The sequence below is a fragment of the Suricata suricatta genome, chromosome 9 (assembly GCF_006229205.1).
Source record: "Suricata suricatta isolate VVHF042 chromosome 9, meerkat_22Aug2017_6uvM2_HiC, whole genome shotgun sequence".
NCBI lineage: Eukaryota > Metazoa > Chordata > Mammalia > Carnivora > Herpestidae > Suricata > Suricata suricatta.
In genome coordinates this window covers 26,777,744-26,802,250 of record NC_043708.1, presented here as the reverse complement: position 1 = coordinate 26,802,250, position 24,507 = coordinate 26,777,744, and the positions used below count along the sequence as shown (strand labels likewise).

Here is a 24,507-nt window from a genome sequence, read left to right as displayed (position 1 = left end):
ACTAGGCTACTTAATAAAGATACGACACAGAGCATTGTTTTCTCCTTCCTGATGGTATTTCCAACTTCTACAGATTGAACAACTGAAACAGCAATTGAATGAAACAAAGGAAAAAGCCAAAGAGGAGAAGGAAAACTTGGTGAGTATCTAGGTACTAATACTTTTACTTACTGGGTGGTCAGGTTTCTGGCAAACTCAGATATTTAAGATACAATAAGAGTAAGTGAATAGGCCCTCTGAGCACCTCAGTGACCTTAAAGCTCACACACTTGATTGTGCAGAAGCTCAAGAAATAACAAAACTGTTTTTGTAGAAAATGATCTGGTAGTAGTGGTGTTATTGAGTGTGTCCTTTCAATGGCTTTTCAGTGGACAGAGGTAGGAAATATAAATTCAGATGCAGGAGTGCAGCGTTTTTACTTGATCCAAGTCTCCTTTCTCTCTCACCAGAAATTCTGGTTATTAATGATATCAGTATAATTGAGTAATTGGTTCAAATCTCACTACATCAACAGTCACAAGATAACTAATACCAACATAGATTAGTGGAAACAGTTTAAGATTTTAGGGGTCACTTTTCCCCCTTAGGATATATACCAATAGGGAACTATGATCAAATTACATTACCATTTGAAATAATATATTTCTGTGTGATTATGCCACCAACTCAAGAACACATTTTGCTTTTGCTTTTTAGGAGTTGCTTTTCAAAATTACTTAATTATATAAAATGATGTAATTTATCTAAAATTATGTAATTTTAAAGTTATATAATTATATAATTATGTAAAATATGTGGCTCCAACATCAAATCAATCATGTTATATTCTGAGAAATCAAACTATCCATGTCTTCACAATATACCAGAGTATGTTGTCAAACTGATTTTTGTCAACACAGTAGGTGAGAAAGGGTATTCCAGTGGATTTCAACTTGTATTTCTCTTATTATGAGCTAGGTTGAGCATTTTCTTAAGTTTGAGGCTCATTTGCATTTCTTTTTGATAACTCATTTTTTAAATTGTTATTGCCCCTTTTTTCCTCTTTCTCCCTCCTTTTTTTCTCCTCTCTTCCTTCCTTTCTACTTCTCCTCCTCTTCTGTCCTCCCTCCTCCTCCTCCTCCTTTTTCCTTCCTGCTTTTCCCCCCACCTTCTCTTTCTCTCTTGATTTATTAGAGATACTGGCCCTTCCTTTATCTCTTAGCTTACTAATTTTAATTTAGAGTTAGGGCTGTTATTTGTCTTTCTTACAAATTAAAGATTTGTTTGGTCTTCTCATCCTTCTTTCTAGAGTTTTTGTCTTATTCCAGGCACTTGGTATCGTCTAACAAAAAGTAAAACTTTATGTAAAAATAAAAAGGGAACATTTTTTCAAAGAAGATAGACACATGGTTTCAAGGGAACACAACTTTGTGGGGCTTCTGTTCTTTTTCCTGACTCATCTACCTGTTTTGTTTTGTTTTTGCATACAGGAACAAAAGTATACTGTGCAAATAAATGAGCTGGAAGGAAAGTTCCGCCAAAAAGCCAGAGAAATTGGCATGATTCAGACAGAGCTGAAAACAATAAAACAATTCCAGAAGAGAAAAATCCAGGTGGAGAAAGAATTACATGATGTAAGTTTCTTTCTTTCTTTAAAAATAAGAGATTAGAGGGGCACCTGGGTGGCTTAGTTGCTTAAAAGCGTCTGACTTTTGGTTTTGGCTCAGGTCATGATCTCATGGCTTCATGGGTCCAAGCCCCACATGGGGCTCTTGCTAGTAGTGAGGGGCCTGCTGGGATTTTCTCTCTCTCCCTCTCCCTCTCTCATCTCTCTCCTCTCTGTCTCTTCCTCACTCATGCTTTCTCGGTCTCTCTTAAAATAAATAAAAACTAAAAATAAAAATTAGAATTAACTACAAGCATACTTCAGAGATATTGCAGGTTTGGTTCCAGAGTGCTACAATAAAGTATATTTCACAATACTACTTTTTTTTTTTCTTTTTAAGTATGCTCCTTGCCCAACATGGGGCTTGAACTCATGATTCTGAGATTGAGAGTCCTGTGCTCTACTGACTGAGCCAGCCAGGCACCCCTCACAACACTAATGTGTGCAAAAGCCTTCATGGACATTTACTCCTGTGAGATGGTAAAGGATTCCCTTTGACATTTTAGAGATTATTTGAGAAAAGGTAGAAGACACCATGAGTGTGTTACTGGTTGCAAAACAGTCTTGGTTAGACTTTTCTAAGCATTGATTTCTTTGTAACTTCACCAAATCTTAGCCAACGCACCTTCTGCTTTAATCAGTAATTAAACCTTTGGAGTGACTTCAGTAAGAAACAAACTACAGTTCTTAGAAAACATTAGGGGTAAACAAAGTAGCAAAGTCCTAAAAGAAAATAGGTTTAGACTGATGAATGATAATTTTACAACGTTTTTGAAGGTTCTCTGGGTAAGGGTAGGTGGGATGAGGAAAACTTTCCAAAAATTTCTCTAACCTTGCTATGCTTTTCTCTTTCCATTCCCTCAGCTCAGAATACCGTTTTATTGCATTAATAATAACGTAGTAAGTGGCATAGATGAGTGCTGGGCATAGTAGTAGAAATCAGCTTTGTGACTTTGGGCAAGTTACTTAACCTTTCTATACCTTGATTTCCTGATCTGTAAAATAAAGATAGTAAGAGTTCGTCCTAGGCTTACAGGGTTGTAAGGATTTAAATGAGTTCATATATTTAAAGTGCTTAAAATAGCATTATGTCATATAAGTGACAATTACATTTACAATGGCAAATAGTGCCCTGCAAACAGAAGTCCTGATTTGTAGCATTTGCTGGTTTCCTTGGTATAAATACTTTTATTATAGCCAGTTTCAAGCTACCAACACCCTAAGAGCATGCTAGCAAAATTCTTGGTATGAGACTGCTCCAATGTGCAATTAAATACTGCTGCTATGATTAGTAATAGTAGTAGTAGTACCACCTAAGATAACCATTATTTCATATAGTGGAGGGGCTGAAAGTTGGTGCTCTAAAGTCAGACTGCTAGAGTATAAACACTGGTTTCACTATTTGGGTATCTTGCTAGGTTTCCTCACCTAAAACATGGAGCTGGGCGGGGGGTGGGGGGGATGGCACCAGGGTGGCTCAGTCGGTTAAGTGTCCGACTTTGGTTCAGGGCATGATCTCACGGTTTGTGAGTTCAAGTCCCATGTTGTCAGGCTCTGTGCTGCTCACTGTGTCTCCCTCTCTCTACTCTTCCCCAGCTCGTTCTCTGTCTTTCTCTCTCAAAAATAAGTAAACGTTGAAAAACTAAAAAAAATTTTTTTAAATCACCATGGAGCTGGGGATAATGGTACCAACTTTAAAGGGTCATTGAAAAAATCTAAATGAAATGCTTAGCACTGTGTGGTAAATATTACCAGCTGTTGTTGATCCTGCTGCTAGTATTACTACTGCTAAAATTATGATTATAGCAATTGGTTTTATTTAAGGTCCTTTTAGTACCTCTCATTCTTGGTCATGGTACTCTCCAAGCATGCAATGCCTCTCAAATGCCCCTTGGGCTCCCAGAACCCTATTTAACAAGAACAAGGTTTGATGGGATACCAAAGTTCCTACATCCTATTTCTGTTTACCACCCAGCTAACTACCAAATTGAAAGGGTGTATGAGAAATGGATGTCAGAAAAGATAATGTAGTGGTTGAAATCAGGGACTTCATGTCCTGGCTCTGCAGCTGGTAGCTGTATGGCCTTGGATAGTCTGTTAACTTCACTAAGTCTCAGATTCTTCCTTGTAAAACGTGGCTATGATATCACCTGTCTCCTCTTAGAGATGTTCTGTGGATTAAATAATGTAATGTGTGTAAAATATTTAGCACATTCATTCCTACTGATCTCTGGTAAGAGGAGTAACATAGTAATTGTTGATATTTACTTGTTATGATTACATTGCTTTAAAAATCAAAATAGAGTACTCTTAAAAGCTCTAATCAAAGGAAATGAGTTGGCACATTTTAGGCAAAGTGTGAAAGTCTAAGACACTTTATTAGATTGGAGGAATGTGGAGGAACCTGTTTTAACTCTTCCTGTCATAATTGCAAAGTTATCCCCAAAGCTCCCTGCCTGGCTGACTTTGTGAACTTGATAACCAGTTGCTTTACAACTGTGGTTATAACTGTTACTTTAAAATTATTCTTACTTTCAGTAGCTCATCCTTATACAAGCTCCCTTGCAGTATTTTCTGGGGAACTCTCTCATCCTATGAGTTTCCAGACCTTTAAAGTCCTTAAGGGGCACCAGGGGGCTCAGTCTATTAAGCATCTGATTTGATCTTGGATCCCTGTATCGGGCTCTGTGCTGACAGCAAGGAGCCTGCTTGGGATTCTCTCTTTTCCTCTCTCTTTGCCCGTCTCCCACCTGCTCTCTCTCACTCACATACACTCTCTCAAAAACAAAACAAAACAATAACAACAAACCTCACTAATGTCCTTAAAATAGCAGTTATATAACTGTCTTCTCCAGTTATTCTATGTTTGTATTGTTCTTTAATTTTGTAAACTGAGGACAGTAAAAGGGTCCAGACTCTCTTTTTGTGTATGTCCTTGTCACTCCTCACTAGTTGCTAGACTGGTACTTAATAATAAAACTTGCTAAGTGAGTGATATAAAGCAACCTTCTGAAATTAAATCCTTTCATGGAATTCACAGAATCTTCGGGCTGAAAGAAACTTTACGGCCAATTTAAGCCATTCCATAGATGAGCAAAATTGAGACACAAAGATATTAAGTGACTTTCATGGTAACTTGTAGACCTGGTAGAAGAGCATAATTTCCATGGGTCAAGAATTTGGGAGCCACCTGGCTGGCTCAATAGAGCATGTGACCCTTGATTTCAGGGTCATGAGTTCAAGTCCCATGTTGGGCATGGAGTCTACTTAGGGGGGAAAAATTTGGGAGCTGGTTAACTGGGAAGTTCTGGCTTAGGGTCTTTCATGAAGCTACAGTATAGGTTTTAGCCACGGCTGCAGTCATCTAGAGGCTTGATTAGAGCTTCAGGATCTGTTTCCAAGTGCCAAAGTTTCTTTTTAACATTTATTTATTGTTGAGAGACTGAGAGACAGAGCAAGAGCAGGGGAGAGGCAGAGAGAAGGAAACAGAATTTGAAGCAGGCTCTAGGCTCTGTGCTGACAGCACAGACACAGGGCTTGAACTCACGAGCCATGAGATCATGACCTAAGTGTAAGTCAGACACCTAACAGACTGAGCCACCCAGACACCTTTCCAAGTGCCAACTAACATGCTGTCAGGTTGGGACTAGTCATTACTGGGAGGCCTCAGCATCTTCCCATATGGACCTTATGATGACTTTACCCAAAGTGAATAATCCCAAAGAAAGCCAGGCAGAAGCTATCCCTTTCTTGACTTAGCCTTGGCAATTGTACAGCATTACTTCTGTCATATTCTATTAGTTAGAAGTGAATCCCTAACTCTGGCCCACATTCTAAGGATGGAGAATTAGGTTCCATCCTTTGAAGGGAGGACCATCAGAGAAGCTGTGGATGTATTTTAAAACCACCACATCACCAGAGTCCAAGGTATGCACCAATACAGAAATGTTCTGATCGCCTCCCTAAAGAATCTTCTTTAGTATTTCTCTGTTGGAAACCCAGTATTGTTCAGATACCTTGGTGTCAAAGTCAAGACCCAACACCTACTTCAAAACATTATTTTCTCCTTTAACTTCTTCATGCACACCCCCTTTAATCTACCCAAACTGGATATTTACTCATCCCTGAAGTCTTTTCTGCCATGTTTTTTAAAGTTTATTTTTATTTATTTTGAGAGAGACAGTGAGCGAGCAAATGGTGCAGGGGCAGAGAGAGAGGGAGAGAAAGAATCTCAAGCAGGCTCCACGCTGTCAGCACAGAGTGCAGTGTGGGGCTCAGTCTCACAAACTGTGAGATAGGAATTGAATGCTTAATGAACTAAACCACCCAGGCACCCTTTTTCTGCCATTTTTACATAGTTCACACTGTTTCTCTTATCCAGAATACACCCCCAATAGATCTTTGTCCATTAAAATTTTGCCTATTCTTCAATGGCTCAGCTCAAGTGCATATTCTCCATAAGGCTGTTCCCCAGAGTCATATTAAATTAAAAAAAATTTTTTTTTAATTTTTGAGAGACAGAGAGAGACAGCGTGAGCAGGGGAGTATCAGAGAGAGAGGAAGACACAGAATCTGAAGCAGGCTCCAGGCTCTGAGCTAGCTGTCAGCACTGAGCCTGATGCAGGACTTGAACCCACGAACCGTGGGATCATGACCTGAGCCGAAGCTGGAAGCTGGACGCTTAACCAACTGAGCTACCCAGGCGCCCTGCCGGAGTCATGCTTAAAAGAAATAATTTTAGGGGCACCTGGGTGGCTCAGTTGGTTACGGTCTGACTTCGGCTCAAGTCATGATCTCACAGCTTGTGAGTTTGAGCTCTGTGTTGAACTCCACACTGACAGATCAGAGCCTGGAGCCTGCTTCAGATTCTGTGTCTCCCTCTTTCTCTGCTCCTCCTCCACTCATACTCTGTCTCTCTGCCTATCTCAAAAATAAACATTAAAATTTTTTTAATAAATAAAAGTAATAATTTTCTAAGAAAAAAGTATTAGTTTTCTTCCATTTGTAACAGCGTGGATGAAACTTGGGGGTTTTATGTTAAACGAAAAAAATCAGAAAGATAAATATTATGTGACATCCCTTATATGTAGAATCCAAAAAAGAGCTGAACTCAGAGAAACAGGAGAGTAGAGGTTACCCAAGCTGCGAGGGAGGAGGATATAAGGAAATATTGGTTAAAGGATACAAACTTCTAGTTATAAGATTGACAAATTCTAGGGAATCTAATGTACAGTATGGTGATGATAGCTAATAATCCTATATTATATACTTGAAAGTTGCTAAGAGAATAGATCTTAAATGTTCTTACTACAAACAAGAAATGGTAATTATGTGACAATATGGAGGTGTTAGCTTTATTTATTTACTTATTATTTATACCATGTTATATATTCTATGTTATACTATTTTATATGTCAATTTTATCTCATAAAGCTGGAAAAAAGAAAGATTATTAGCAAAAAAAGTAATACTGCTCTTTGTGTGTTTTCATAGCATTTTTATCTCTTTTATAGCACTTAGCTGATTTATCCTGACATATTTATTATTTGCCTTATCTTTCTTGCTAGATTACAGATTCTTTGAGGCATGAACATCATTGTTCCTTTGTTTTCATCCAAATACAAGATAAATCTTTGTTAAATGCTGAGTGGGTCTTTTCATTAAAACTGTAATTGAAGACTGGGGCACCTAGGTGGTGCAGCCGGTTAAGCGTCCCACTCTTGGCTTTGGTTCAGGTCATGCTCTTACTGTTTGTGAGTTCAAGCCCCGCAACAGGCTCCGTGCTGACAGTGTGGGGCCTGCTTGGGATTCTCTCTCTCTCTGCCCCTCTCCGGCTTGCATACTCTCTCAAAATAAATAAACTTAAAAACTGTAATTGAATGAATATCAAGTTTTCTAATAACTAGATGGGAAGAATCCTTTCATAATGTATATGTATATTAAATCATTATAATATATACTCAAAATACTTTATAATTAATAATTCCTCAAAAAGGCTTAAGATTTTCTAGAAGGAATATCAACATTTTTAATAAGAAAATACTGAAGATTGAATCAATTTAAGACCGGTAACTTTTTAGGAACTCTCACAATAGCTATCTTAAGTATAGGTATACAACCTGAATCAAAATGAATTAACTAGTACATATTCTAGAGGTATGATTTCTTTTGTTAAGAACAATATTGCCACCTAATGGAGAAATAGATTTTGGACTTTTCAAAGGGTCATGGGCCAGGAAAACTTAAAATTCAAAGGCAAAAGATACTGGTTTATGGGAAAAAATAAGGTGATTCTCTGGTCCCAAATTTAAGATTTAAGGCAGGTGTAGAGGCCTGTGAACTTAAAATGGGGAGAGTGTATAGATAAAGGAAGAAAATTAATTATACCATGTATATAGAATTCACTATACGAAGTAAAAGCAGCTAATACATTTAGATTATCAAAAATATTCAAAGCATAAATTTTATTTATTTATTTTTTAATTAAAAAAATTTTTTTTAACATTTTTTAGAGAGAGAGACACAGAGCGTGAGCGGGGAAGGATCAGAGAGAGAGAGGGAGACACAGAATTCAAAGCAGGCTCCAGGCCCTGAGCTCTCAGCACAGAGTCTGATGTGGGGCTCAATCCCACGAACTGTGAGATCATGACCTTAGCTGAAGTCGGCTGCTTAACTGACTGAGCCACCCAGGTGCCCCTCAAAGCATAAATTTTAAAGAAAAAATTATTTCTAGCTATGTAATTAACAGAAGGAGCATACATTGGTAGGTTGCAGTTATTTTATTTTATTTTATGTTTTATTTATTTTTGAGAGAGAGAGAGAGAGAGAGAGACAGCATGAGCAAGGGAGGGTCAGAGAGAGGGAGGCACAGAATTGGAAAACAGGCTCCAGGTTCTGAGCTAGTTGTTAGCACAGAGCCCAACGCGAGGCTCAAACCCACAAACTGTGAGATCATGACCTGAGCCAAAGCCAGAAGCTTAACTGACTGAGCCACCCAGGCGCCCTGGTTGCAGTTATTTTAAAATAGTTTGTTTTAGTCTTTCTTCTTTTGACAAAGTGATAATACTCATTTCAGCAAATTTAGCTGATAAAAGAGAAGAAAATTAAAAGCCTTCCCCTCACAGTTATACTACCTAGATATAACCATTAAATATTTTGGTGTATTTTCTTTCCATTTTTCTTCCTCTTTGTAGAGATACATGCTATTTGGGGGTCACTGGGAGGCTCAGACTGTTAAGCATCTGACTCTTGATTCAGCTCAGGTCATGAACCTGGGGTTGTGGGATTGAGCCCTGTGTCTGGCTCCATGCTGAGCATGGAGCCTACTTAAGATTCTCTCTCTCTTTTTCTGCCCCTCTCCCTCATGTGCTCCCCCATCTCTCTCTCTCTCTCTCTCTCTCTCTCAAAAAATAAATGAGTAAGTAAATAAAAATAAAACCATATTTCAAATATATATATGCTATTTTTTTTAATGAGGTTATTATGTACAAACTGTTAACATGACTTTTTCATTTTTATTGTGAACATTTTTCAATGCCATTACATATTTTTCATTTTTCATTTTTCTTTTTTTTAAAGACACTATTTTTTTAAGTTTATTTATTTTGAGAGAGAGAGAGAGAGAGAGAGAGAGAATCCCAAGCAGACTTCATGCTGTAAGCACAGAGCCAGATGAGGGGCTCAATCCCACAAGCTATGAGATCATGACTTTAAGCGAAACCAAGAGTCAGACACTTAACTGACTGAGTCACCCAGGCACCCCTCAATGCCATTACATATTTTTCTATAAAATCTTTTGACTAGTAGAGGCATAGGTATCATGATTATTATAAGATGTATCATGGGTAGATGTATCATGATTTATTAATTAATCCCTAATTGTTAGACATCTGGACTTTTTTTCCTAATTTTCTCCTATTATAAACTGTGATGACCATCTAAGTAATAATATATTTTTCTACATCTGTAATTAGTGTTTAGGACAACTTCTTTGAGGTGGAATTTGTAGGTTGAAGAACATAAACTTTCTAAATTTTTTTGATAGGGGCCACCTGGGTGGCTCAGTTAGTTAAGCATCTGACTCTTGAGTTTGGACCGAGTTAGACCCCATGTCTGCCCCAGGTCAGGCCTCGTGCTAAGCAGAGCCTGCTTGGGATTCTCTCTTTCACTTCTCTTTCCCCCTTTCCTGCTCATGTGCTCCTGCTTGCTCTCGCTCTCTCTCTCAAAATGAATAAGCTTAAAAAAAGAATTTTTTTTTGAGAGAGAGAGAGCAAAGCAGGGGAGGATCAGAGAGAGAGAGGGACAGCGGGTCCAAAGTGGGCTCTGTGCTGACAGCAGACAGCCTGATGCAGGGCTCGAACTCAAGAAGTGCGAGATCATGATCTGAGTGGAAGTCAGTCGCTTAACAAACTGAGCCACCCAGGTGCCCCAGAAATAAAGGTTTTTGATAGGCATTACTTAATTATCCTTAGAAAGATATGTTAATTTATGGATTTTGAAAGGTCCATCCTCCCACACACTAAGATGATAGACATTTCCATAAATTTGTTACTGACATTAATTTTCAGTCTTTGATGATGTAAGAAGCCATTTAAAAAAATTGTATGAGGGGCTCCTGGGTGGCTCAGTCGGTTGAGTGTCCGACTTCAGCTCAGGTCATGATCTCACGTTTGTGGTTCGAGCCCCGCGTCGGGCTCTGTGCTGACAGTTAGCTCAGAGCCTGGAGCCTGCTTTGGATTCTTTGTCTCCCTCTCTCTCTGCCCCTGCCCGCTCATGTTCTGTCTCTGTCTCAAAAATAAATAAAACATAAAAAAAAATTTTTTTTTTAATTGTATGAAAAAACAGGGAGAAAGGAGAATATCTGAAAGAGATCTTATGAAACGGAGATTTAATACACTTAGGACAGAGATCACAGGATTATTATTAAGTATAAGGGAGGACAATAGAGATATAATAATAACTAGCCTGTATATTAAATGGTTACATTCTAACTAGGTACTTTACATGTATTGTTATTTAATCTGTGCCACACCCTATGAGCTAGTAACTATTATTATTCTCTTCTTACTCTTGGAAACCTGAGACTTAGAGAAGCGATTTGCCCAGAGTCAAACTGGCAAGTGAGGAAGATCGGTCTCATGGGAAGCTCTTCTCTACTGACTTTTTTATGGCATGAAGATTAGATGGAGTACTCTTTTCAGCCTGACTGCTCACTGCTTACTTAAATTAGCTTACTTTTCTTTTCCTAGAAGAGTTTTATGTCCTTTTTATTCCATGTATACATGTTTTTAAGACAGAAGGTTCCATCTGTGGGAATCATAGGGAGATATATTTTAGATTATTACTAGGAAGAATTTTCTAAAAGTGGCAACTATGAAAGGCTAGTCTAATTAATGAGATTTGAATTAATGATACTGCTGTCTCACAGAAAAAATCCTATATTAAGTGGGAGATTGTATAGTGTGATTTTTAAGGTCCCTTTCAATTCAAAAATGTTACTTTTTTAAAGTTTACTTAATCTCTACACCCAACGTGGGGCTTGAATTCATGACCTTGACATCAAGAGTCGCACACTTCTCCAACAGAGCCAGCCAGGTGCCCCAATTCTAAAATATTGTGATTTTATGAGTCCACATGTTTAAATGAAGATATTTGGAAAATATGATTAGGAGAAGAACTTGTCTGTTCTGGGAACTGTTGTTCAAAAATAGCTTTTTAAAAAGTCAATACTGATCTTGTAAGTGTATAGAAGATTGGTGGGAAGTATGGTACTCACAGGCAGGCACATGGAATTTTTTTGTGTGTTCAGGATTAAGAAATAATGTAGAACAGAAAATGTTTTTTTATTGAGAATTTTCCAGGAATGTGCCTCAATCACCCCCATTTCCTATTGGTCTTTTTTTCTTTTTGTTTTTATAATTATAGCTGAAGGAGAATTTAAGGAACATGGAGCGGAAACATCAGGAGACTCTTAGAAGATTGGAGGGCAGGTTTTTTGAAGAAAAGGTACAACACTTTAGAGTTAAGAAATATTTTGTTTTTAAAAAGAAGAAATATTTTGCTTACTAAAACAATGTAAGTATCTATATGCATTTTGAGACATGTCAACCTTTCTTTTGGTATCTTAATAGAGGATTGTTTATCAAATCACAGCAGAATAAAAAAATAGGCAAAATGAAACCTGTTCTAGATATCTCAGTGTCTAGCCTTTTTTCCTCTCGCAGTTAGAGATTCTTGAAATCCTAAAGAGGTATTATTATCTGACTAAGGCTTCGGGACACAGCCCCTTCAGCTTGGTGTTCCCCTAGTGGATGGAAAGTTGCATGCAGCACATTGTAAAGGGGGAGGGGATGGGAGCAGTCACTCTGGTACAAGGGAAGGTGTTTCCTTAGTCAAGCCAAGCTAAACTAAGGGTGCTAAAAAAAGGGGCCTCAAAAATGTTCCTTAGCATATCACAAACTTCTACATTTCTCTGACATTCATCTCCAAATTGTGGGAAGTGCATTGGAACACTTCTCCATAAGCTTTTCAAAGGACCATGGTTTTTCCTTAAGTCTTCTAAATTTTCCTTTAACTTTTCATTCTTATGGAAGAATTGAACAGATTTCTTTTAGAAAGGTAGGGATGTAGGAAGTTGAGGGTGAGGCAAATAAGTACTCATATCAGGTTTAGATTTTAAAAAATGTGCTTTAAAAAGTGTCCCTAGGGGGTCCTGGGTGGCTCAGTCAGTTAAGCGTCCAGTTTTGGCTCAGGTCATGATCTCATGGTTTGTGGGTTCGAGTCCCGCATCGGGCTCTGTGCTAACAGCTAGCTCAGAGCCTGGGTCCTGCTTCAGATTCTGTATCTCCTTCTCTCTCCGACCCTCCCCTGCTTGCACTGTCTCTCTCTATCTCTCAAAAATAAAATAAAAAACATTTTTAAAAACGTGACTCTAGATTTCCAGTTTATGTATTAAATAACCCAGGAATGGGGCAGAAACAGCATCTTGGTGCTTTCCTTCTGAGGCACTTCCTGGCACTGTTAGGAATGAAAGTCCTCAGGAATGGGCTGCTCTTAATTGCCTTTTTTCTTCTATCTCACCCCTATGCTTGTTCTCTCCTCTGCTAAGCATAGCAGTTCTATAAACAAAGGTTAGGAGCGCTTTGTCAGATTACAGAATACCTGACTGACAGTGCTTATATAAATGGGATTTTTTTTGTCTGGAAGTAGGTGGCTGCTGGCCTTTCCTTCATAGTTACAAGATGGTTAATGCAGTTCTAAGACTTGTCAGTGTTGAAGACAGGAAGAAGGGAGTCTGCAGTTGTATCTGTCCTTTTTTTTATCTGGAAACCATAAAAGCTCTCCCAGAAGCTCTTAGCAGATTTCTTCTTACATCTATCTCATTGACCAGGACCATATTATATGGGATCCTGGGAAAGTGAGTGCACTTTTTTCCAGACACTAGTGGAAGCTGGGAAGGAAAAGGGAGGATGGGAATGAGTGTTGGGAAGGCCAGCCACAGGAGTAGCTGTCTCAGCATATTACGTGTAAACTTCATATGAGGTTGGGTATGAACTCCTGTGCTGATTTGAATGCCAGTGCTGCTGGCTTATGGCAGAGGGCTTTCCAGGGCAGAGGGCCCTGTTTACTCATTTCTTACTGTACGCTCCACCTGGTCATATAAATAAAGTATATCCGTCAGGTGATTGGTGCTTTGTTTCCCTACTTAATCCTTTCTGTTCCTTGAACCACCAAGCCCTTTCCCAATGACATATTTTTGTACTTGGTGTTCCCTTCTGGAATGTTCTCCCTCCAGCTCTGGCTCTTCTCCTCCTTCAGAGCTCAAATGTCGTTTCCTCAGAAATCGATTCCTTAAACCCCAACCTCACATAATCTCCCCCTGGTTATTGTATGTCTCATTACTCCATTTATTACATTCATAGCATTCATCATAGTCTGTTAATTCTCTTATTTGTTTGCTTGTTAGGGAGGTTTTATACCATCACATTGCCTGCATAAGAATCTCTGCTCTGCTACTTACTAATTATCTGACTTTGGGCAAGTCACTAACCTCTCTTTCCCTGTTTCTTCAGTCCTTGTTTTTGGTGATAATAATAATGCCTGATTTCTAGGGTTGTTTTGAGAGGTAAATTATACATGTAAAGCTCTTCGAACCATGCCTGGCACATGGTAAATGCTCATGCACTTTAATTAGTATTGTTGTTTGGATCTCACCTAGAATATAAGGTTCGTCAGAACAGGGACCTTATCTGTTTTTTTCACCACAGAATCTCCAGCATCTAAAAAAATCTGGTACAATAAGAGTTTGTTGGATAAAGAAAGAAATGACTCTCACTACATTGTATTTAGCAGAAGTTTATCCAACCTCCACTCTGCAGTACTGATGTGGAATTTTTTTGTCTATTCATATGTCATGTTGCTTCTTTAATGGGGAGATCAGGAGGTACCCCGAGGTTCCTGTGTTCACATTACCCACTTTGCTAGCTATTCCATCAGTACTTGGAGTTCTTCATACTAGGTCATGTGGACAGGAGTATTTTGTTTGACATAAAATAAATACTTCACTTTTTGATGTGTAAATCTGTTAGAAATATAACTCTATTACATGATCTCATAGTTAGTGAGATTGAGCCCCGTGTTGGGGTCTGCCCTGACAGCGCGAGGCCTGTCCTTTCTCTCTCTTTCACAGTAAACTTAAAAAAAAAAAAAGCCCGTTTTCTTTTTTAGCATCGACTAGAACAAGAAGCTGAAAAGAAGATAATAATGCTGACAGAGAGAGCGCACCATGAAGCTATTGCGTAAGAGACTGCTGCCTCCTTTTCCTTCTCATCGCCTCTCATCTCTTGGCTGGTCTGTTTTGTTCTCTCACATTGTCTTCCCCCTTCTCTACTGGTTTGCTTTCTTCAAATTTTCTTGCTTACTTCCCCTCATTATTTCTTTCTCTTTGTGTCCCTACCCCTTTTCCATCCACCCTTTCTGTAGCAAGGTGGTGTGGAGGAAATAACCCTGGCTTTGAAGTTAGACTTTGGTTCTCAACATGTATACCAATATGACTGACTATTGGAAAATTTCCTAACCTTTTTGAAATTAAATTTCTTCATCTAAAAATGGGGTTAATCATAGCAACTGTATAGAGTTGTTATGAGGAATATTAGTGAAAGTAGCACTTAATTGTGTTGTGTTAATAAATAAATTCCCAATCTCAGTGGTTAAGTTTTTGCTCACCTAACAATCCAGTCTGAGTCAGCTCTACTTGAGCGGGGATTCGGGAACTGGGGCTGCCTCCATCTTGGACTTCTTCAGTCTAGTCATACAGACAGGAGAGAGCATGGGAAACTCTTGTCTGCTCTTAACCGCCTTGGCCTGGAAGTAACACATAACTTTTCATTTTCCATTGGTGAAAACTTAGTCATATCCTCCATCTAACTTTTGAGTGCCTACCATAAACTAGATCAGTGGTGGTCTTTATTTTTAATGTTGGGGGATAAGGCAGTCATTGTTCTAGTTTGGTAATATCTAAAGCTTATGCCTGTGTTTTGGGATCGTTTATCTATCTATTTCAGGCAGTTGAACAATGCTGGAAGATCTGTTTTTAAAGAGAATGTTTATCTCCAGAAAGCTCTCGCATACCACCTGAAGGAAGCTGATGCTCTACAAAAAAACTCCCAGAAGTTGCAAGAGACTCAGACTTCCCTTTTACATCAGAAGGTTCCCACTCCATTTGGACTTTATGTTTATAGTTTGTTGGTTTATTTGTTTAAGGATTGGGTTGGTAAATATGAAAAATTGAGTATAATAATGATATCTTAGGACACTGGGACCATTTTTCTTCTGTCTGGATGATGTACCTTTCTTATTTGAAAGGATTAATTATGAGAATGACATACTTGGGATGCCTCAGTAGCTCAGTCATGATTTCACAGTTTGTGGGTTCAAGCCCCACATCAGGCTTTGAGGTGACAGCATGGAGACCCCTTTAGGATTCTCTGTGTCCCTCTCTCTATCTGACCCTCCCTGAGCATGTGCTGTCTCAAAAATGAATAAATAAACATAAAAAATAAGTATTTGACTTGGCTTTATAAAGAATATATCAGAAACATAAACATAAATCCTATCCTCTACTCTCTTATAATACTCATTTTACTTTGCTTAGAGTTGGTCTCCGAATCACTTACAAATAGGTTCAGCTATAACAGCCCTGACAACAATGGCTTTGCCATGTAAAGGTTTTTTCAATGCCAGTTGATTGGTTAGCAACCCAGAGCTGGAACGGTAGTGCCACAGGATCAATAGAGGCTCTGTTTTCTTAACTCTGCTGTGCAACATATGGCTTACATCCCCAAGGTCACTTCATGGCCCAAAGCAGCTGCTAGATCTCTAATCATTACTTAGTAGGAAGGAAGAAGGACAAGGAGGAAAAAAGCATGCGGCTCCCTTTCGAGGTCTTCCTAGAAGTCCTGCACACACTCCTACTTACATTTCATTGACCAGAACTTAGTTACAGCTAAGGAAAAGGATAGGAAAAGGGATAGGCCACTAGCCTATAGGCTAGAATACACAACATTTTGTAGTAGATAGTGGTTAAGTTAATGTTTTACTATATAATCTTATTGATTTTGAAATTACCCACTTAAATAATATCAAACATTTAAACTACTGGAATCTTAGAGGAAGGAAAGTTTCTCAATTAGCAAAATTAGTGGCCTTCACACACCCAGAGAAGAACCCTGAGATGTTTTTTCTCTCGGTACACAGAACAGCAAATATCATCATCTCAACCTGGTATCAAATTTAATCTCATGAAGTAATGGAAATTAGTGAGGAACTTTTAAGTTTTGAAATTGATTAAAGAAAAATCTCTCACCTCTCTCATCTTTGTTTTTAGGAAATCAATGATCTGTTGGTTAAGGAAAAGATAATGCAGCTTACCCAGCAGAGGTTACAAATCCAAACTCTTCAGAAGAAGGTGGTAAGCTTGGAGACTGCCCTGAGTTGTATGACCAAAGAGTTTGAGGCTGAAGTTTTAAAAACGCAGCAACAGGCAATGATAGAAAACCAAGCAGGTCAGGTTGAAATCGACAAACTACAACAACTTCTCCAGATGAAGGACAGAGAAATGAATCGAGTAAAGAAGCTGGCCAAGAACATACTGGATGAGAGAACAGAAGTGGAAAGGTTTTTTTTAGATGCTCTACACCAAGTGAAACAACAGATCCTATTTGACAGGAAGTGTTACAAACAGGTAGCTCAATCTGCTTTCAATTTTAAAATGAGAGAGGCATGTGCAGGAAGAATAGAATATCCCCAAATTCGAACGTTCGATGGCAAAGAGCACAGCACCAACAGTGTGGCTCAAGATTTTACGGAGGCTGAGAAATGGTACTAATCATAGCTTTCATATTTTATCCATTATGCAGCTATTTTTGTGCCCTTTAGAGAAATAAGAACTCTGAGAAGTTCAGTTAGATATATCTAAGTATTGAATAGATGGCTCACTAAGTTACTTGAAGGTAGGAACAATCTTACCTGTCTTTATAACCCCTGTGCTTAGCACAGTGTGTGAGGTTTAGTAGGTATTCTTAGATTTCCTTTTTTCATGAAGGAGACTTGTTAAAGAGACTAGATCATTTGTTCCATAGAATGTCACTGTAGTATCTTTTAACATGTTTTATTTTCTGTAAATTAATTATAAAGGACTGATCAGATTCAGGTTAAACATTTTTGATAAGCACAATTTCACAAATATTTTGTAACATTCCTGTTAGTGAGATGAAATTCATAGATAATAATATCCAACTAAACATATAAGTGAAGAAATCATTAGAACAGTGCTTGTAATAATGCTTTGTTGCACAGAACTATTCTATGGATTGGAGGTCATCCAAGTGGGACCCCATCATTGTATTAACCAAAAGTCCTTCCAAGTTTCTAAAGTACATTCTAGAAATCTGCTGCCACCATAATAAATGTAGCAGGATGCTTGAGACAGTTGTAGACTTTATACAATGAATGTTTTCTGTTAGCATTTTTGTTTGTCAGTGTACTCTTACTCCTATAAACCATACATTATAGTGAATTTTAAAGATTATTCTGAAAAAAAGTTTTATATCCAGTGCAATTAGGTTCTTCAAAGGCCTTAGCTTGCTTAAAAGGACTCCCTACTACTATGTACTGAACATCTTATTAACGGTGTTTTCACATGTGTTTTCTGATATATTTTTTAATGGACTAAGTAGTAGTTTCTTTTAAATTATATATCTGTTGGGACAGTTGGACATCATCAGTAGCTTCTGAAAGATAAGAGTGTTCTTCAAAAATGTCCATACTATAATTTTTTTTACCTTTTTGCTATATTTAGAAGTCTATTATTTCTATTACCAAAAGTTTCACTATAATTTCCTCTTTTAAAAAAAAATTTTATTTGAGACAGAAAGAGAGAGCAAGTGAGTAGGGGAGAGGGGCAGAGGGAGAGAGAGAATCTTAACCAAGTTCCATGCTTAGCGCAGAGCCTGATGTGGAGCTTGATCACATGACCCTGGGATCATGGCCTGAGCTGACATCAAGAGCTAGATGCTCAACTGAGTGAGCCACCCAGGTGCCCCATCATCTTTTTTATTTAAAATGTCAAGCAAGTTGAGGCCCTAGCATACATAAGGCAGTTTCTTTTACATTTTTTGTCCACAAAGTGGTATTTCAGAGGGAGGTATATAAAATGATTCTCCACATTGTTATTAAAGAAACTGGACTCTTCCTCTTCTGCCCTCTGTGTGACACTTTTGCTACTGAACAACTTCTCACCTTAACCTCAGTGTTCTGCTGCAGGGCAGAAATAGGGATTAAAATATTACATCATGTGCTTAAGAGGCATTGGGGAAGGACAGTTGAAGTCTATGGTGATCATAAGGCAAAACCTAAACTTTTAAGGAAAACTAACCCAATTGTAGAAAACATTTCTTACATTGTGCAACATCAGTACTCTCTACGGTGTCAGCCAGCTTTCATAAATAGTAAATAGACTACAAATCCTCTGGGAAAAGTTATAGCATAGCTAAAGACCTGCCTGGAAAGCTAAGCTGCAGCTTACCCAGCAGAGGTTACAAATCCAAACAAATTTGGAGGTAGGATAATAGACTAGATAAGCTATATGTTATTTTCTAAATGTACCTCTTGTCACTCTGTTTTCATAGCAAAATATCTTATACAAAAAGAAATGTTAAAAGAAATTGACCAATAATCTCACCTCGTAAACAACCAGTTTGTGTTGTATTGTTCCCTTTCTCTTTGTATCTGGATGCATAATGTTATATTACAACTTTCTATTTTGCATATTTGCTTATTGTTGGAGCACACATTTTTTTTGGTTATAGTTTTTCTTATTTTTATTTTAATGACTACATAGCGTTTCAGAATGGCTAGCATATTGATATCCTCTTCAACTTTGTGATTTTGTAATGGAGACAGTTTGCTTAGTAGTTACATTTGGAAACCTCATATTAGTTATGGTTTGGAAATTTTCTTTTCTCATATTTATATAATTTAAATTTTAAAAAGGAGAGAAGCTTACTTTGGCCATATTTTTCCTTTTCCTTTTTTCTTTTGAAATTCCTCAGGATGAATATTCAGAGAAATGTGGATATTGGAGATTTGACCTGGGAGCAAAAGGAGAAAGTCTTGAGACTGCTTTTTGCAAAAATGAATGGTGTTGTTTCCAGGTAATTCCCTATTTCTGTAATGAAATACCAAGATGTTATCAAACCTAGAAACCATATAGGAAGACTGAACTTTTTCTCACTTAAAGGAATGGGAAAGGATCAGAAAATGGAAAAGGGTCGTGCTCCTTAGCACCCATCACTCCCAGAGATAAAGGATGGGAGATGAATGAATGAACACAAAAATTAGAGATGAATTAGTATTAAAGGGGAGAGAAAAGAGACTAATCTTAGATGCTTAAAGTAATGTTTGCTAAGAAGGTATAGCACTGTTCAGCTGAATGAGTGGTCAGTGAAGAGAGGCATAACACTTAAGATTTTATTGGTTAAAAAAATTTATTTTGCAAAGATAAGTGAGTTTTATGCTGATTATTAATTTAGAGACTCTCCAATATCAAGAAAAAGACCTAGAGAGGAAAACTGAAATCTGCAGTTACTCCAAGTCATTATTTTTAATGATTCACTTCACTCTCTTTCTCCACTCTACTTTATCAGAGACTATAACCCTGGTACTGAACAATAAAGTGACTAAAATAAATTCAACGTCTTATTAATTAATTGCTTATTACATGTTTGTTACGATGATAGGTACTATGGGCATTTGCTGCAATTAAGAGATAATGCCTTTGATATTAGTTTCTACTCTAGTTGCCCAAACAAAACCAAAGATAGCAAAGAGGAAAATAAGGTGGCACCACGAACTATCATTGAAGTTCAGACAAAATGTCAGTGTCCTACAGTAGTTAGGGAAGACTTCAGTGAAGAAGACTGAAAGAGTGTGGCTCTGCAGGGTGCCGTGTAGGAGAGTGGAACTGTAGCCAGAGTGGGAAGGGTACATCAGGCAAGGGGCTTAGTAGACAGCCTAAGCAGAAGCCCGGAGGTAGGAAGAGAGGTGGGAGTGTTTGGGGAACACCAAGGAAAACTTTATGGCTTGAGGAACACTGGTGGCATTGAGAGTATTTAGTAATTAAAAATAAGGTTGGGCATCCAACTTTGGCTCGGGTCATGATCTCGTGGTTCATGAATTTGAGTCCCATATCTGACATCACAGAGCCTGGGCCTGCTTTGGATTCTATGTCCCCCTATCTACCCTTCCCTGCTTGTGCTCTGTCTCTCTCTGTCTCAAAAATAAACATTAAAGGGGCACCTGGGTGGCTCAGTTGGTTAAGTATCTGACTCTGTCCCAGGTCATGATCTCATGGCTTGTGAGTTCAAGCCCTGCATCGGGCTCTATGCTGACAGCTCAGAGCCTGGAGTCTGCTTCGGATTCTGTGTCTCCCTCTCTCTCTGCCCCTCCCTTGCTCATACTGTGTCTCTGTCTCTGTCTGTCTGTCTGTCTCTCTCTCAAATATAAATAAACATTAAAAAAGAAATTAAAAAAAAAGAAAGAAGGTTTTATCTATAGATTAAATTATGATGAGCCTTAAAAACCATGCTAAGAAAACTGATCATATGCCACTGTTCTTCTAAAGTAGTATAACATACTTTCCTTTTCTGCCATGAAGGAACACAAGAGCAATAAGCCCTACTCTCATACTGTCTCACTGAAAGGGTGCATAAGCTACTGTTCCCAGAGCTGACTTTAACCTAATGCAGTGACACATACACATAGGATGGACTGCAGGACAAAAGTAGAGTTGGGAAGCAGAAGCTGCCATGCTACTCTGGGTCTGCGGCAGTGGGGGTCTGCGGTGTGGGGGTGTGGGCAGGAGCAGAAAAGGGGAGAAAATGAGGCACTTAGGAAGGAGAGACAGGACCTAGAGTTAAAAGGCATAAGGAATTTTTAAAAAGTGTAAATGTTTAAGGTGTTTAGCTTAGAAATGCATGACTGTTGGTATGAAAGGCAAATGCAAAACCTGGAAAGCCAGTGTGAAGGAAATGTTTAAATTTTATTTAACCCGTGCATTAATTCATGTAGCATATACATATTGAGTGCCCACTATTTATTGAGGATATAGTATTGAGCAAATAAAGACATTCCTAATTTCAGGGAGTTCATGGTCAATGTGGGAAGAAAGGCATTATTCAAATCATCACACAAATATTAAAGGACAACTATGAGATTGGCCCAAAGAAGTGGCATATAGTGGCAAGAGAGTCTAGATTAAGGGAATCTGACCCAACAGAGATGAGGAAAGTTTCTGAGGAAATAAAAGCTTGAGCTGACCTTAAAAGGTATATAAGGAACAGAGGGGTAGAGAGGAAAACATTCTGGGAAGAAGAAAGAGGAAGTTGTGTTTTCATTATTGAATTAGAGATGATGGCAATATATTGAAATGAAAAATACTCAAGGCATTTGTAACTAGGGATTGGAGTACAGGTGTTTAGGCAAGGAGATTTGGGCATATTTAGTGAAAATCGGTAGTTGAGTGTAGGAGGGTGGATGAAGGTAGAAGAGTAAAGTGCCAAGGCTAGAAATAACCACAACAATGAACAGGAGAACAAGAGGACAGCCGAAAGAGAAGAGTTCAAAGAATTTTAGGCTAAATGGAAGATGGAGGACTTTGAAATGGTCTTTTGTCTCTGGTAGCCTTCCAAAGAATCTTATTTTATTTTTTATTTTCTTTTTATTTAGAGGTGGAGGTAGAATCCAGACTATAGGTACAGAATGTCTGTCTCATTATGAGTTGGCTTTTCTATACTCCAGGAAACAACCTGAGTTCTAGGTCTCAAATTCCATACTATTTTGTTTTTAATACTGGAGAAACAAAAACATTTGAGGGCAATCTTTTGCACCAAAGCAATGAACTTAAATCTAGCTGCAATGGAATGATGTCTAAGCCTGTTGGAATCTCATGTCAGAACTGGTTAAAGAGAAAAGATGGGAATATTCTATTTTATTTCACTATTCTAGTGAAATGAGTGGTGAAGATGAGATTAAGTGAGAAAGCTCAAACCAGACTGAAGAGAGATTAAATGATAAATGGTCTACCAAGGCAAGGAGAGCAGTTAGGAAGTTCATAAGAGTTCAGTTGATTGTATGATTGTGAATCTAGCAATATCATATTTTTGTGATTGAACAAAGTCAAGGAGAATAACCAATAAATTGCACTCTTTAGTGCATCAGCAACCATTCTGGCTATAACTCAGGTACCAGTATCCAAAGTACATTAAAAATTTTTTTTTAATGTTTACTTATTTTTGTGAGACAAAGAGAGGGTGAGCAGAGAAAGGGCAGAGAGAGAAGGAGACACAGAATCCGAAGCAGGCTCCAGGCTCTGAGCTGTCAGCACAGAGCTTGATGCAGGGCTCGAACTCATGAATCGCGAGATCATGACCCGAGCTGAAGTCGGCCACTTAACCAACTGAGCCACACAGGCGCCCCCAAAGTATATTTTTAAAAATTAAATGGTTATTTATTTGAGAGTGAGACAGCGCATGTGCCAGCACATGAATGCAGGGGAGGGGCAGAGAGAGAATTCCAAGCAGGCTCCATATTCAGCATGGAGCCTGACATGGGGCTCAATCTCATGACCACGAGATCACAACCTGAACTAATATCAAAAGTTGGACGCTTAACCAACTGAACCACCCAGGAACCCCCAAAATACATTTTTCTCATGCATCATTAGACTATTTAATACAGTCATATTTTGAGTGGGTTTATTCTGCTTTCATCTGTACCTAATTGAGGACAAGTTTTAGGAGTGGAGTATGTCTTTACCTGCTGGCAAATCAACCTACTATGTTTTTTTTTAAAGATTTTATTTTTATGTAATCTCTATACCCAACCTAGGGTTCAAACCCACAGCCCTGAGATCAAAAGTCACATGCTCTACCAATTGAGCCAGACAGGTACCCCCCCTACTATACATTTTATAATCCTGTTAAGCTCACTTTCCATTAGAATACTCAGTCAGTGATATGATTACTTCCTGTTCTTAAACCAAACTTTCCAAAGTATGAGGAGAATTTTTCATACTGGATTTATCACCATTTGGTAATTTTTTATGTTCTGAGGTTCTTTTTGTGGTAAGGGAATTTTTCTGGGCATGTTTTTGGTCAGTAATCTGGTTCAGTCTTACGCATCACCATTAATAGCTATTGGAGGAATATCATCATCATCATTATCAGTTAAGCATCTGACTCTGGATCTTGGTATTGACTCAGGTCATGATCTCACAGTTGGTGGGATTAAGCCTGGAGTTGGGCTCTGCAGTCTTAGCATGGAGCCTGCTTGGGATTCTCTCTCTCTCTGCCCTTCCCCTGTTCATGCACACGTGTGCATGCTCTCTTTCTCTCAAAATAAATAAACATTTAAAAAAAGCACATTTGAAATATGGGACTAGAGGAGACACTGCCTCACTATTAACTTTATCTACCACAGGAAATATAGCCAGAACTGTAGGCCTTCAGTTCCAGACTCTGTTGTTGCTGATGATAGAGAAACAAAGGAATTTGGGTAAGAGCTGTCTTTACAAGGTAATGAATGTGAGCCTGATCACAGTGGTTGCGGTGGACATTTTATATGTGCTGGAACTGAGTGGGAATTATATGACAAGTCTATTGTTCTGAACCAAGTTTCATGTATATGTGGTTATTGACATGTCTGTCATTTTATCATTATTGCAGGGATGACAGGAAGCTTCAAGATCAAATCTTCATCACTCAGCAAGTACCAATCTCAGAGTCTTCTGGTGAAGTGATGATACCCAATATTCAGAAAGAATAATAAGAGTCTGACATAGTGAGGAGTCTATAATCTAACCAAACAATACAGATAGTAACCACCACCTTTCCCCCATGGAACTTCTTGCTAAGTCATAGTGCTTTTCTCTACTAGCCAAGAGCTCTCAGGGATCAGTGAAAAGAGTAATAACATGTGTAAATATGTCTACACTGTGGCAGGCATATTATATTTAACGCAAATGCACATTTGTGCTTCTTTTAGTAAAATGTGGAAAACCTATAAGTTATCTTGTGAAGTATAAAGGCTAGCCCAAATATGTACTATCTTTTATATAAGAATAAACATAATGACCATGTAACTGTCTTGGCTTTGAACAGAATTGGGAAGTCTGAATCCCTACAAGCTAGGGACAAAGGATTTATTTAGGAAGGCATTACTAAAAAACAAAAAGGCAGGGGTGCCTGTGTGGCTCAATTGGTTAAACATCCAACTCTTGGTTTCGGGTCAGGTTATGATCTCATGGT

At 38.3% G+C, this 24,507-nt stretch overlaps 1 protein-coding gene across 2 annotated transcripts in view; it reads left to right on the top strand.

Moving 5' to 3' along the window:
- The window catches only part of BBOF1 (basal body orientation factor 1), a 36,715-nt gene extending 12,374 nt beyond the window's left edge, over positions 1 to 24,341 (top strand). For both annotated transcript variants that reach the window (XM_029951197.1, XM_029951199.1), the window contains 9 exons: positions 74 to 139; positions 1,470 to 1,613; positions 11,570 to 11,650; positions 14,372 to 14,442; positions 15,208 to 15,352; positions 16,530 to 17,023; positions 19,255 to 19,356; positions 23,681 to 23,755; positions 23,926 to 24,341. In XM_029951197.1, coding sequence (XP_029807057.1) covers positions 74 to 139; positions 1,470 to 1,613; positions 11,570 to 11,650; positions 14,372 to 14,442; positions 15,208 to 15,352; positions 16,530 to 17,023; positions 19,255 to 19,356; positions 23,681 to 23,755; positions 23,926 to 24,025 — 1,278 coding nt within the window. In that variant the 3' untranslated portion in view covers positions 24,026 to 24,341. The remainder of the gene's footprint in view (positions 1 to 73; positions 140 to 1,469; positions 1,614 to 11,569; positions 11,651 to 14,371; positions 14,443 to 15,207; positions 15,353 to 16,529; positions 17,024 to 19,254; positions 19,357 to 23,680; positions 23,756 to 23,925) is intronic.
- The last annotated feature ends 166 nt before the right edge of the window (positions 24,342 to 24,507 follow it).